Here is a 15,968-nt window from a genome sequence, read left to right on the forward strand (position 1 = left end):
GCAACCCAGCTCTCAGAATTCTAAAAAGGTTAATGTACTTCATACCTGACATGTTAAAAAAAATATTTGGAAGTAAATTCCATGGATTCCATAGACTTTTCTTCTTATATGTATAATGTTGTATTGTAAATAAACATGAATAAATCTGGTTAAACGTGTTCAATAACGCTAAGCCATAGTTTATTAAGCAAAATACAAGCCACCCCTTCCCATAAATTACCAATAATGTCTTATTTATGTAGTAGCAGAAGGCAATAAGGTTAGCTGGTACTGTATGTTGCACACTAAAAAGTATAGGCCATTATTAATCCTAAAATGATTTATATTAATAAAGTATTAGCTGTTGGTACCAGACTTCTCCCAAATGTACATACATACAGTACATATATTAGCTGAATGGCCATGGACCAAAGTATTCCAAATGAAAAGTGGGAACTCTTTCAAAGTAAGGATTGTACATTTTTCAGGGTAACTGGGTGAATAATAACATTCTAAGCTACAAGTGTGGGAAAAGATTATCTCTGCAGAGTGTATGGAAATGTCCAAAACAGGTATGGAAGACATACTACTATGCACGCATTGGAACATTTAAGAAAATGGCTACGTACTCTATTATGAAATAGTGGACATTTGTGCCTTCCCTTTGCCTCTATTCTGCTAGATGGCATTTTTTTCAGAAAGACAGAATTTAAGAGATAGTAAAATGCCAGATTACCAGTGCCCTTTGGGGAAGAATTTCAAAACAAAGGAAGTTTTTGATCCACCTTTCATATATTAAACTATTAGAATACCCATTAGACTGCTCAGTGTAAACTGGAGAGTTAATCTTGTTACTCCAATTCTGTGTATTGATTGAGGATTGCCCTAAATTAAATCATCTGAACTGCTGACCTAACAGAAAAAAGGGATGCCAGGTGCAATACTTTGCCAAATCTCATTTTCTGGTCCCAATCAGAGGAGGCAGGATCTCCTGGATCATTAACGGTCAGCTATGGGGAATAAGCATCCTGATCGGGAGGTGTCATTGCTGGTTCCCAAAGCTTAAAAGAAAAGATCCACTCCCTTGTTTCTCAGCCTAGTTACTTCTCATAGGTAATCTGTGCCACAGGACAAAAGGCTCTTAGTTTAAAAGAAACAGACAACTTCACCAGAACCTGAGAGGTCAGGATGGTCACCTAGGACTCTTCTCTCCAAAATCTTGTACTTTAATTTTGTTTTAGCACTTGTGGGGCCCAGACTGGTTTTTAACCATTCAGGTCTATGAAGAAGGAACTGCAGCAGATGCATCAGCCGGGGGGCCAACCTTGAGAGCTGAAAATCTCTCTTTTTTTTTTTACTCTTTTAGGGGTGCAGGAATGCTCTCCTCTTTTCCAACGATGCCTTTCAGGAGGATGGAAGCTCCGTGGCAGGGATCCCTCTCTGTTTTGTTCCCAGTCTGACAAAACTTGGACTAGATGACCTACAAGGTCCCTTCCAACTCTGTTAATCTAATGTAATCTAATCTAAAAGATCGGCACTATTTTTTGGCTGAAATGAATGTAGGACCTGTGCAGAAAAAGCCCCTATGACGAATGAAGGCGAATTATATCCCAGGATAACGTTGTGAGATCCAATCTGGGCCGGTCCGTGGAACCCAGATGGGATCCTGCAACATTATCCTATTGGATGATGGATCTATTGGAATCTATGTAGCAGTAGTTCCCCTGAAGATGGGCTCCAGCACGAGTCCAAAAGCTCGGAAGACCAAACCTCTGGTCCCGGTGACCGACTCAGATTGGATCCTGCAAAAGCACCTCATTCTCAGGGGGGAGTTTAGAGGGAGGCCCCCTCGGAGGACCGGCGGGCGGACGGTCCTCTCTCTCTCTCTCTCTCTCTCTCTCTTTGCAGAAGCGGCCTCTGTTAGCCTCTCTCCGCCTCGACTAGCGATTCCCTCGCCGCTGCTCCGCCCCACCCGCCCACATTCCCACACCCTCGTGCCCCCGGGGGGTTGCTTAGGCTCCTCCCGTCCCCCGGCAAGCGGTGTGCCTGAGTGTGTGAGGGTGCCGGGGGCGGACTTACACCTTTCCTGCGCGGAAGGGGGAGGGGGGAGAGGGGGGGGAAAGAACCTGGCAGAAATTCCCTGCCCCGAGTTCTCGCTCACTCGCGCTCTCCGAGGCTGCAGCAGATGGAGCCAGGAGGACCGAGGGAGAGCAGCGGGCGCTGAAGGCAGCTGTGCAAAGAGCGGAGGGGGGTAAAACGGAACAGCGGAGACAGACAGAGAGAGAGAGAGAGAGAGAGAAAGAGGAGACGAAACTTTTCGCTCAGCTCTGCTCCGGCCGTTGCCTTAACACGCTCCCTCCCTCCCTCCTTCGTCGTTGCCCGTCCTGTGTGAGCGCGCGCGCGTGTGGACATTGGAGTTTGCGGGGCGCCACCAGCGCTGGACATGAACGAATCGCGGAGGGCAGCCACCCAGGAGCAGGGGGCAGCCGGCGTTGCCGCCTCCTCCTCTTCCTCGCCGTTGGAGGGTCCGGAGAAGAGGCGGAAAACGCGGAAAGGCAAAGGGGGCGCCGGCAAAAGAGGCGCTCCTCGGGAGGAGAGCGGGCCAGGTAAGTCCCGTCCTCGCCCCCCAGAACGACAGGGATGGAAGCGAGAGGGCGCGCGCCTCAGCCCGGCGGCGAAGTGCACAGGGTCTCTTTGGCGGGACACAGGTGGGAGGCTTGATTGGGAAGGACACCCCCCCCTCCTCCCAAGTCCCTCGCTAGCTTGGAGGCACGTGTGTGTGTGCGTGTGCGTTAGGCGCGAGAGAAGGGTGGCCGCGCGTTGATTCTCCCGCCTAGTCCCCAACTCCAGCCGAACGGCAAGCGAGCTTCGCCTCAAGCCGGTTGGCCCCGGAGAAGGTCCCGCACGCGCTCTTCTTGTGTCTTTTCGCCCTAAGGTTTTGGAGCCTCCGGATAGCCGCTCCCCGCCTAACGGCTTACGACAGTTTGCATGCATAGCCGCTAAGTCGAGCGCTCGCTTGTATTGTCTTGCGAAATGGGGAGAGGGGTGGAGGGGGGGGTGGCTGTGAGAGGAGAACACACACAGAAAGAGAAACACACACACCTGATCAACAATCCTGGGAACGTAAAGGAGTGGCGCAATTCTCCTCACCGCTTGGCCGGACTGTACAGGCAGGGTGAGAGCAAGCCCTCGCGTGCCTGGTGCGATAAGCTGCTGCCTGGGAAGTGGTCTTGCGCGGGTTAGATGGGATCAGATCTCTCTCTCTCTCTCTCTCTCTCTCTCTCTCTCTCTCTCTCTCTCTCTCTCTCTCTCTCTCTCTCTCTCTTTCTTTCTTTCTTTCTTTCTTTCTTTCTTTCTTTCTTCCCGGCCATGCTCCCTAAAAGGACTTAGTCCTCTTTTGCCTACTTTGAACTACCTGAACTAGTTTCCTCCAGACTCGGTCCAGCTGCTCCCAGAATCACTTACCTGAGATGAAACATACCTAGAATTGCTCTGTAGAAAAGGTGCAAGGACTATTTATCCTTCAGCATTGCTTGAATTCCTGGGAGGCATAGTTGTCTTTACGGTTATACACATCCATAATACTGTATTCTTTTAGCCTTCCTACTGTATTCACGGTTAATAATGATGGGGTGGTTTTTATCCTGTTTGTAATTGTGTTTCTGTTTCGACTGCGTGACAACCCTGTGAGGAAGGTCTGCCCACAAGGACCCACAAAGTTTGGGATAAAGTGGGTTTTATAGTTTAAATCTTCAATACTTGATAATGCTTGCTCCATGATGCTTTTCTCCAACTTGCATAAATCCCATTTCGTGAAATACAGCAAATTTATACCAGTGAGTGTGAGTATGCAGACTTAGATAATCTTTGCACTCACAGACATGAATGGAAAGAATTGTGTTTCTGTGATCTGATAGTAGTGAGTGTCAATACATAAAGTGGAAAATGTCTTTTAATGCATGCTTTAGGTTCAAGATAACCACAGACAAGTGTGATCTTGAATTTGATAGAATAAAGGAAGACACTTTGCATGTAATACAGCAGGTAATTGCTTTGCCCTAGTTATTCTAGAAGTGATATCTTGTGTACTATATTCATATATAAAAATAATTGGTTATGTTTGGATTAAAATATTTCATTTTTTAAAAAAGCAATGCTCTTGTATGACTACTTAGAAAGGTATGTCATGCTATTCTAGACAGGAGAAGATAGAACAGTGTAAATCATGTCCAATTGTTTCTTTTTGGGGGATAATAAAAGTTTGTCTAAATTTACAAAGTTATCTAAATTTACAGTCATCAACATCTCTTTCACATCCATTAGCCTTAAGAGTTTTGCCAGTGCATCTGGTAGTGGTCGTGTGTTTGGATGTTAAAAGCGGACTCTCACTAATAATGCTATATTGGTGGGATATTTCCAGCAGTAGTTCCAGCTGTTGAACATCTGTAACATGCTACTGAAGCAGTGCTAGTTTCAGCAGCCTACTCCCAAAATCTCCAGAATCTGGAGAATAAGGACATGACATCTTCCAAGATGAATGGTATTGGAGAAGACAGAAGACTGAAAATAAGCAGTCAAGTAGTTTCCTTGCCAGTCTCTCCTGTTAATTTTGGTGTGACTTACATCAAGCAGGTGTGTTTACCTATGAATCCATTTAATTTCATTACTTCCAATGAGTTACAAAATGGTATATTTTATTATATATCACACAATGCTCTGCATGTATATTCAGAAGTAAGCTTCACTTGCTTAAATGGGACTGACTTGGAAGCAACTGTAGCCTTGAACTGATAAACCTGATGTTGTTTAAAAGAATTTGAGCAGGGAAATCTCTAGTTAAGATCTTTCCTCAAATGTGGGCCTGTTAAGTGAACATTACTAAACTTTTTAAAGACCTTATGTTTTCATTTGCAACAATAGGAATGACAATACTCATGATTACAGAAGGCCATGTAAGAGTCAGTGAAATAGTGTAGAAAAATCACTTCGGGCATTTGAAATAGGTCATGTAAGTGTTAATTGTCCTGTTTTATATATTAATCCATGGTCAGTGAAGAAATTAACAATTTCCATGGACAAGCTCTTTAAATGATAGGTTCATAAGTTGTACCCCCAAAAAAGTTTAAGGAACATCAAAGAAGAATAGTAGTTGTCCTCCGCTTTTCTTGCAGCTGTTTGCATATCTTTGCAAAATTAGTGGGGTTAAAAGGATTCCTGAACAACTTAAATGGAACTCAAGTATTGCTTGGAAGTAGGTGAAATAGAAACTTTCCCTTTTTTAAATGTAGGATCCAATCCTGGTTGCCAGCAATCCTTTTTCACCATACAATAACCCACATTAAGTCTTCAAAATGGTTTAGGCTGGGGACTGCCAAAAGGGAAATATCAGCTTTCCACCAAATACAGATATCTTTGTAAACTTTCAGATAACCCAGCTTTGATCCAAACCATCAATTAAACTTAAAACTTGTTCTTGCAAATGTGTGTAAAAGACTATAAGAGTAATGATAACAAGCAGTAAATACTAACACTGGGAATAGGTTTGCCATTTTAATAGGAAATAATAACATCTTTATACATGCTATGCCTACAAATCTATTCTCTATTCTATATTAATGTATGCTGCTAACATTTAATGTTTGAACAGTGGACCCACTGGTACATTTGTGAAACATTATACAAATCTTTGTCTTTGCTTCTTATCTCAAAATAACATGTGAATCTTGAATTTAGGGCTTTTTTGAATGGTTTGGAAAAAACCATTCAAAGATGAGTATCTCTACCGGTAATCAGAATATCTGTAAATAAGTATGCCTAGTTGTATATATAAGGCCCTTGAAGAACTGTGTGGGGTAAACAATGCTTTTTTTTACTTTTTTTGTTTGTTTGTTCAGGAATAAGAACAGATAATGCTATAAAATAATCTTGTAAAATGCTGCCCTCCCCTGTTGTTTCCTCAAACTGTTGGTATTAATGGCTTAATTCTGCCATAATTAAAAACCCAATCAAAATGTCATTGTTCTAAGCACCAAGAAATTCCATGGGGAGCTTCATCTGATAGCAAGTTATACCTGTAATTTAATTTAATTTAATGGTATTTACTGATTTTTAGTATTAAATGGTGACAAGAGGGGGTCTGGCAGAATGTATTTATTGTTACTTTTATTGAGGCTGTGCTCCCAGTTTCTGCTGATAGTAGAAGATATCTTTGTAAGAACTGCTGTTATAATAAATATTTTTCCTACAGAAATAAACTTCTGAAATCGAGCAAGCTTGTCTAGACTGGAAGCCCTAACATCATGTTTTGTTTCCTAAAATGCAAGAACATAATGAGGTATTATGTAAATGCTTTAGTGGAAGATGATATCAACTAGAATACTAGGAAGTAACTTTTTATTTTCAGAACTAAGACAGTTCCATTGACAAAAGTTTTTAAAACTACATAATGAAGTTAAGTCAGAAAACAAAAGATTTCTCTAATGTAATATTTTTCTTATCAAATTGTCAAACACAATAAACTTATAACCAAGCAGCAATTCTTGAAAATAAGTTCTAATATTAGTAGATAAATGTACAAATGAGACAGATCTGGACATTGCCTTTTTTCACAAATCTTAATTTTGAGTCATTGGTTTTGAATCTTTTATTAGCAAAGGTCACTGTTCATATTAACTATGTTTTGAATTGGAAGTAGTACAAATGCAATGCTTTCACCAGTGAAATTAGATGTAACTAAAATTCCCCAAATTTAGTCACATTCCACTTAAGAGCTTTGATGTAAAGATGAGTTTCAACCACCTTTGAAGATAATTCTTTGCAGTATGACTCTGCTGAGATGAATGTAGGCAAGCGTAATAGAAAAGTTTCTAGTCAAACGTGCTGCCAGATAACCTTTTGGGGGAAAAAGGTTGAGTGTTCAAATGAAAAGCCACCAGACAGCTTCCTTACCTATAATTGGGTCTCTTACAGTTACAGTAACTACACATAATAGTTGTAGCTTGGAAAACTGAAGTGTATTAATGCAGCTGCCCCCAACCTTTTGGGCACCAGGAACCGGTTCCATGCAGAGAAGTTTTTCCACGGACCAGAGGGGGCGTGGTTTCGCATGTCTGCATCCCACAGATGGGGCTTTGCTTGTTTGGGCACCTCACTTTCTGGTATATCGTAGCCCAGCGCTGGTCCTCAGACCAGAGGTTGGAGACCCCTGTATTATTGTACATATTTCCCCTATTGAAGTTAATAGGAAGTTTACAAAGATACCAACATGCTGAATTGATACAATAGTATCAAGATACAAGGATAACAATCCTTGACTGTAATTGTACATTTGCATAATGTCAGAATTCACTAGGATAAGTTGCACATATATATAGTGAGTAGAATTACCCCAATTTAAAGAAAATCAAAATAAAAAAGTTAATGATTTTCTAGACAGTTTAAACCTATTGACACGGGCTATGTTCCATCAACTCCTTAGAAATGCTCGTTTTTATTCTGCGCTTACATGGCCAAGTGCATTCAGCTGCTTAACTTGATTTTTGTCCTCTTGTCTGTTTTAACTATAAAAATATTTCCCTTTTGAGAAAGAGGGAAAGATTATGTACCATTAAATGCAACCCTCCACTTGCAGTGCCTGATAGTATAATAAACCTGACAAGAAAAATCAAACGTAAGAGGGTCCAGATTGTAGAATATAAGTTACTCAGTACAAGACAGTTCCCTCAAACAAGTGTTTGAAGCTTTATGGTATAATCTGTTGTATTTATCTGGGTACATAATGTTTTCTTAGATGGACTTCACACAAGATAATGTATGTTCTTTTTTAATCCAAAGTTCTCCATGCAGCAAATACACACATTATTTGTACATAATTCAGCAAGGATGTGGACATTTTTCATTATCAAACCCTTTCCCAAAACTTGTTATAGGTATGGTCTTTCCTTGATCACAAATAAGAAATACCTGTGGTCACAGCCATATCTAATTATGGTAGATTATACTAATTATAACCAAAATAGAATTTTGATTTGGTAGTATTTAGTTATGGTAGAATTTGTTGATTGTTTCTGTTTTATTTATCTGAGCATAGAAGAATCCCTTAGTTTCTATATTCCTCTTGCCACTTTTTCCATAAGATAAAACTTGAAAAGAGTTTGAAGATAACATAGTCTTCCATCTTTCACAGAAGAGGGATAGTGCTGAAATCTTATTTTTGTATAGTATTGCAAAAAAAGATATTCAATGTGATCCTGTTTACTTTCTTCCTTTAATATTCTGCTTTGTTCAATTTGCGCTTAGTTTCTTAAAAGCAGGTTTCCTTAGTAAGCAGAAATGAATATTTCTTGGAATTTGTCATGAAGTTTTTCTCGCTTATGGTAAACCCATTGCAGACAGTATTAGTACAGTATATGAAAATGGTGTCACCTGAACTATCATGTAGACTCTCTGAATAAACTGTGCATTAGAGCCTTCAAGAAGACTGAATTCTACATGCTTCTCTTCACAGCTGACTAAGCAATCGGAGAAACTAGTCATGTGAATCCACCCTTACAACTTCTATAAAAAATTAACTTATGAATCAAAGTTGATGGTTAATAAAAACAATTTTTGTAGTCCTTGGAATTGTTTGGTCATGATAGGTAAGGGGCACAATCTTAAGCTTAATGGAGCTTGAGTTCCACTGACATGACTTGTACTGATGTCACTGTGAGGACCTGCACTTTTTTTCATACATTAGATAAGAGTGCACTCAGTAGGGAAGGAGGATTTTATGTAATAGGTGTAGGACCATTTGGAACACTAGAGATGTGTGGATTGCAGTGACTACTAGTTCTAGGAATTCTGCTGTGCAAATGAAGTTTTCTCTTTCGCTCCATTGTTAAATAACTCAGAGGTGAAACAGAGTGCTCTGAGAAGTCATTCTGTTGAATAACATTTTGGATGCATTGGCGTATTATGAAAGAGAGACCTGAAATGCACTTTTAAAGACAATGTAGTGGGTAAGCACACTGTCTTAATTTTGTTTCCTCACTCCAAATCTCAACTGGTCCTTAAAGCACAGGTAGTCCTTGAATTACAACCATTCCTTTAGTAACCATTACAACAGCATTGGCTTACAAGAGGTTGTGGAGCAGTATATGTTATGTAATGGTTAACTAGATGAGAAGGAATATGCTGAGGCTGAGGCATGACAAGATTGCCATATATTGTCCTTTTTTTGATGGAGTAGGTGCATACTTGAAGGATATTCCTGGTTTTACATTTTTCAATGGACCATCGCAGTACCCCCACAATGATGTGATCAAAATTCAGACGTTTAGCAACTGGCATGTATTTATGAAGAATGCAGAGTCCTGGGTTCACCTGGTCACCATTTGTGGCCTTCTCAACAGCTTCAAAATCCATGTGGGAAGCTAGATTTGCATAACGGCCTGTGGTGGGTTTCTACCGGTTCACCCTGGTTCGGGAGAACCGCTAGTGGTGGCGGTGGGAGGCTCCGCCCACCTGCCCGGACGTCATTACGAACGCTCTGCGCATACACAGAAGGACTGCATGTGCGCACACTCACAGTTCCGAACCGGTAGTGAAGGTAAGTGGAACCCACTACTGATAACGGCCACGTGATTTGTTTAACTGTCACACACACACACCAAAAAAAGATTGTGAAATCAGGTATAGCTCACTGAAAAAATGTCATGCTTAGCAACGAAAATTCTGATTTTACTTGTGGTCATAAGGCAAGGACTACCTGTAGGTAAGCTGTAACAAATGAAAAATCTGACCGTCCCATACACATTCTAATCTCTGTCTTGGCATATGTCTGCTGTTGTAGTGATAAAAATGTTCTCTCTCTTTTTTTAGATAAGTTTGTATATCGAAGATAGAAAAAAAGCCCTTTTGTAATTGAATATCAATTACTAAAAAAATGGCTTCTTCTCTTTAGCTTTCCATTTTTACAGGAGAATCTAAGATGTGAATGGAGGGATCTTTTACTCCAGTTAGATTTGCATATTCCGACTGAAGCTTTCATTGAAATGGCAATGCTAAAATTTGTATAGTGCTGATATAAAAAGTAACTTTGAAATAAGAGTCTTACATACTTTTATGAGCCGTGGTGGTGCAGTGGTTAGAATGCAATACTGCAGGCTACTTCTCCTGACTGCCAGCAGTTCGGCAGTTCGATTCTCACTGGCTCAAGGTTGACTCAGCCTTCCATCCTTCCGAGGTCAGTAAAATAAGGATCCATATTGTTGGGGGCAATATGCTGACTCTGTGAACTGCTTAGAGAGGGCTGTAAAGCATTGTGAAGCGGTATATAAGTCTAAGTGCTATAGCTATACGGTAGACTATTTGTGAAATAATAGTCTTACATAGACCTCATAAAGCCAAACTTGGAATAATCCAGAAACAAAAAAATAAAATTAAAAATGTTTTCAGTATTGTAAATAGTGAATTAAAATATATACCAGTCTTCATTTATGAAGAAATTTGAAAATGGACATTGATGTAATTTTTTCTCTCTCTAAATACTTTAGTTACTTTTCAAATATTCCTGAAGAAATGGATTTTGTTTGGCTTGTTTTTTAAATGTAAAATAAGTGTGTCTTCAGCAGTGGGAGGCATTAGTGCTTATAAATACAGGTGGTGGGGAAACTGTGAAACTTGGGAGAGAACATTAATAGAAGTTGATTTTACGCCAAGTGTGTAAATAGGCTGCACAATTTGTGAAGCAGTTTAGAACACATAAGATTCAGCTAAGATTCACTATTGCCATAATTCTAGGAAATATTGTGTTTAGAATAATATTAAAAGTTCCAAAGTAAATTATTTTGTAACTTGATCTCAATTTTGTTTTTGAGCACATAAATATTTTGGAGGTAATTATTCTAAATATTTAGTTTTGTAGCTGAAATTCTGAATCCTTTACCAGACCTATTGAACTGATAAGCATATATAAAAATGTCATACAAATTTAAGCCAAAATATTTTGGACAAATGTATCTCCTTAAACTAATAGACAAGCCATTCTTATTTAAAGTGATTGGTAGCAATTCAGTTTTTAAGTTATCAGCGCATAAATCGCTGTGACCAGGTTATCCAGGAACAGTTGTCTTTTGAAAGCACTTCTTATTTTAGAAGCTACTTGGGCCTCCATTGAAAAATGTGAAGCTGGGAATACCCTTCAGGTATGTACTTACTCCATCGAGAAAAGGACAGTTATAACAATCTTGTCAAGCCTCAATGTGAGCTTATTCCTTCTCATCTAATTAACCATTACACACACATACTGCTTCAAGTCTGCACAACCTCTCTAGATTCAGATGTAGAAGTAAACTGTATCTATACCAAACCCTTTTCTTTCTGTCCATGATCTATCTGTATTGGGTAGACATCTAAACTAAGTTCTCCCTATCATCTATGTCATGCACTAGTGACAGTGAGGCCATCATAGATTACTGCTTTCTATTTGGCTAGGATATCCATGATTGTTACTTCACGAGCATACAGAGCTGTGATTTCCCTGGACTAACAAACCACAGGATCAGAAATCTATCAAAATACAACCATATTGAGTGATGGAATTTCACTCAAAATCTCCTGAAGGTGGCTTCTGTGGATATTCATATGGATGTTGAAAAGCTGATAATGGTACACCATAGTTCAGTAGCTAAGGTGTGGTCACCTAATAATATTAATTTCACATGGGCACGCAGGTATGATTGGAAGTAGTCCAGTCCTATAATTGATCTACAAAGGCACAATGAGTACCTGGGCCAGAAGGCATACAAAGCCGCTGTATGATCAAGGAGGATTTATACTGCTCTTTCCAGATGCTGCTACATACCCAGGCTTGAAATCCAGATTGCAATCAGTTTCTTTCAGGAGCATCTAAAGCTGTTCAGACACCACACAGTTAGGCTTCTTCTCTAGGAATGGGATATTAGCAATAGGCTGATAATTATTAAGAACCCATTGAAAAGTTCTTAAGAGATTTTTTAATTGGTTTTTGGGCCCAACCAAAATGTATTTGGGCAGATTGAATTAATGATAAATGCCAAATATCAGAGAACTTGTACTTGGATATTCTATTTCAATGATTTTATGATTCTTGACAAATGTATCTTTTCTTTTATGTATGCCAAGTATGCACCAAGACAAATTCCTTGTGTGTCCAATCACACGTGGCCAATAAAGAATTCTATTCTATTCTATTCTATTCTATTCTATTCTATTCTACCCTACCCTACCCTACCCTACCCTACCCTACCCTACCCTACCCTACCCTACCCCACTCTACTCTACTCTACTCTACTCTACTCTACTCTACAGTCTGTCCATATTCTTGGAGGGTGATAAATCACATCTAGAAGAATCTGACATGGGTGATGTTAGCATCAGATATAGTACAGTACAATAACACACACCTTAAAATTTTGGTTATCTTTATGTTAACCATGTCTCATTCTGCCTAATTATTGGTACATCTTCTGAAAACTAGGGCACCATTTGGGCACTGGAGCAATGTTTTCTAAGAACAATCATACTTTTGGTCTAATGTAATGTAGCAAGTTGAGGTTCCCAATCAGATTGCCAGAACTATCATCTGGAAAATAATCCAAAGCATACAGAAATCCTTCCAATTTCACACATTTCTGACAGTAGATTATATTCATGGGATCTATACTCCTCCAGCTATTGTGTTCTATTAGAAAAATCCGAAATAACTCCAAAGATTCAGGAGAACACACCAGATGGGTGTACATAATGTATCTCTCTTAAATTGGAAAATAAAGATGCATTGAACACTACTGCATTTCTTCCAGTAATGTTTTGTTTGTTTATTTATTTATTTATTTAGAAAATTTATATACCTCCCTGCTTGCTCACAGCGACTATATGAGAAGTCAGTAATGATGTAAATGAAAAGTTTGAAGAAAGAAAGGAAAAAATCAATGGCATGCCCTTATCTCAATTTACCAAGTAGAAAATCTAAATAAGTGTTGTTGCTATTTACTGCCAAAGACTTTTACTAGCCTGTGACATTTTACTGGACTCTTAAAATGCCATCATGTATTATGGCTTAGCTAGTTTTAAATGTATTATGTATTATGGTCTAGCTAGTTTTAAATAGTGCCTTTTATGAAGTAGACTAGCAGACAGATAACTCCTGATCATCTATTACAGCTAAATTCATCTATGGCTAAATTATGGCTAATCATCTCTTATAGGCCTTCCTATTAAACAAATTAATAGGCATCATAGACATGCATTTCACAATAAGATAGGAAAAAAGTATGTGTTTGTTTTTTCTTAAACATTCTTAAATATTGCCTCTGTCTTCAGGTCTTCTGTAATACGTAAAATATTATCATTGTGTACATTTATCAGCTAAGAGATATGAGAGAAATTGGTTTTGTTTCGCATTTAATGTGAAATTATATTATCAGCATTTACCAAGCCTCTACCCAAAATTGAAATTGTGAGAGCTGCAATTTTCTTAAGTTTGTGATGCAGTGAGATTAAAGAGTGTAAAATTCTATAATTTTAAAGATCATAAATATACATACAGAAGAATTCACTTGCCAAAAATGTATGGACTGCTAAACGGTCATAAAAATGCATATACAGCAAGAACTGGATTCAAAATCGTATTTCAATTTTCATGCAAATGTTTTCTTTGTGGGGAAAAAAAGGTGCATAATGCAAAACTGAAGTTAAGAAAGAAAAATAGAACAGGTAGGCTTGAAACTACCTCTAGCAAGAACTAACATTTCTATTTTGTAAATTTAACTTATAGTGTCTTAATATTATATTAATAAAACATTATTTTATTCTACCTGGTTATACTTAATTCAAGTATTGAGTAACCCACTTCACTACTTTTGTTTTTCCAGTCTGTATATTGAAAAAAATAGTGCTAAACTCACTTTTGGTAAGCTGACTTTGGAAATGAGCCAAATGGGCAATCTGTTATGCAAATATATAAATATAGATTAAATAAAAAATATATATTGTAGCCATAATCCTTGCTATAGAGTTGAAGTGATTTATTTATTTATTCACTTTAGTTCCCTTGTTGAGATACAATGGAGTCAAGATGAAAAGTCAAGACTATTTAAAGAACTCTAGGAATATGCAGGATAGAAAAATGTATTATAGATACAGCAGTCCTCAATTTACAACTATAATTGAGCCCAGAATTATAGTCGTAAAGGTGATCTGGTTGCCAAGCACCCAAAATGCAATCATATGATTGAGTGGAGGAAGAATATGCAGCTATCATGATTTTGAAATTGGGTTGTAAAATACCTTTTGGGCGGGGTCTATTATAACTTTGGTGATTACTAAATGATTGGTTATAAATTGAGGACTACTTGTAACTATTTTAATTTATTGTTAATAACAATTCTTTTGATTTTGTGACAATGTTTTTTCTTAAATCTTCCTATTGCCTCTATCTTCAGGTCTTCTGTAATATGTAAAATGTTTTTACATATTTATATATAAGGATTTGACTGGAAACATCCTTAACAATTATAACTTATAAAAGAGACCCAATATATATAAATATAAATTTAAAAATGTATAAAATATAAATAAATTGTAGCCTGCCATCAATAATGTGTGATGAATAATAATCTAGTCTTGTGGACTGAGTATCCGTAATTGGGTTCTTGCTGAAACTCCAGAAAATAAACTTTCTTTTCAATGTTACCTTTCCTACTTAATTTTGATCTTACAATTAAGTAAAGTTAATTTACCATATCTTTCGTAATTTAAATACATGTTACAGGAGCTGTGTCTAATCCATGCAACAGTGACAATTTTCTTGCTATTGCTTTGTTGAACAAATTGTCTTGAGGGATAAAATTCTGCAGAAGGGAAACAGTATCTTGTGCCTTGCAACTCATACGTTATTTAAGGTAGAGATACAGGACAATTGTTTGTCCCCTTGACCTTAATCTGGCTGCATTATTTGTACCCTGTATTGTGTTAAAGATAGGAGGAAAAGGGTTTGCAAGAAGAAGATTAGAAACTTGTTTTTCCTTCTTTTTTACTTTTGTGACTAATGAATTAGCATTTGTGACTAAAACTAAACAAATCAAGGTTCCATTTCAGTTAGAGAAAAAGTGGTCTAAGCATAGAGAGGAAGAGTTGTGAATTATCATAGATAAGAGTAACCATATTTTCAAATAAGATAGGCTAATTCTTTGGGCAAAGTGATCTTTTGAAATAAATATAAAATCAATCTCCTGGGGGTTTTATTCCATGTAAAAATATTTATGCACTTCCGTCAGGGCAGTACTGGAAAAGAAAACACTTTAACCTCATGAATGTCTTCAGATATATCAGAAAATATTTAAAAATAATTTGATGATTAATCATAAAATGAATGCAAGCCCTCTTAACAGCATGTCAATTAACTTTAGTTACTAGGCAATCAACTTTTGCCTGAAAATAACAAGAGCTACTCTAGGATAGTTAGTGGAATGTAAATAAAACGGTAAGGACATACCGGTACTGCTTTAGCTCAGTTTACGGTTAATAATATCTACGTACAGAAAGATAGTTCCTGTATATTAGAAACTCTTCTAGACATTGAGCAAATATTGATGGGAGAGAAAAGGAGAACATATTTTGTGCTTGATTTTAAAAGTGGAAATGTGTTAAGCTATGCAAAGGTTTTGAAGAGGTTATCAGAGCTCCTAGGATATGCTGTATATACTGTATTTATTTATTTATTTATTTATTTTATTCAATTTGTATCCCGCCCTTCTCCTAATGGACTCAGGGCGGTGCACAGCCAGAACTAAAACACATACCAATACAAAATTTAAAATTTTAAAAGAATTATATAACTTTGGCCCAAAATTTAAAACATTCAAACTAAAACCCATTGACAATTTAAAAGGCTAAAAAGGGGGGGAGGGGGTTTACGCCAGCCCTGCTTGATGGGAAAAAAATTTTTTTAGGGCACGGCGAAAAAC

General features: G+C 38.0%; 1 protein-coding gene across 4 annotated transcripts in view; it reads left to right on the top strand.

Annotated features, from left to right (window-relative positions):
* The first annotated feature begins 1,959 nt into the window (after positions 1-1,959).
* Positions 1,960-15,968, top strand: part of NRG1 (neuregulin 1) — a 156,783-nt gene continuing 142,774 nt past the window's right edge. For 3 of the 4 annotated variants that reach the window (XM_087886409.1, XM_087886410.1, XM_087886408.1), the window contains exon 1: positions 1,990-2,585. In XM_087886409.1, coding sequence (XP_087742535.1) covers positions 2,423-2,585 — 163 coding nt within the window. In that variant the 5' untranslated portion in view covers positions 1,990-2,422. Of the gene's footprint in view, positions 2,586-15,968 lie in introns of all 4 variants that reach the window. The other variant, XM_087886411.1, reaches the window with a different exon arrangement.

Source organism: Pantherophis guttatus, chromosome 2 (assembly GCF_059756535.1).
Source record: "Pantherophis guttatus breed Tessera chromosome 2, ASM5975653v1, whole genome shotgun sequence".
NCBI classification, from domain to species: Eukaryota; Metazoa; Chordata; class Lepidosauria; order Squamata; family Colubridae; genus Pantherophis; species Pantherophis guttatus.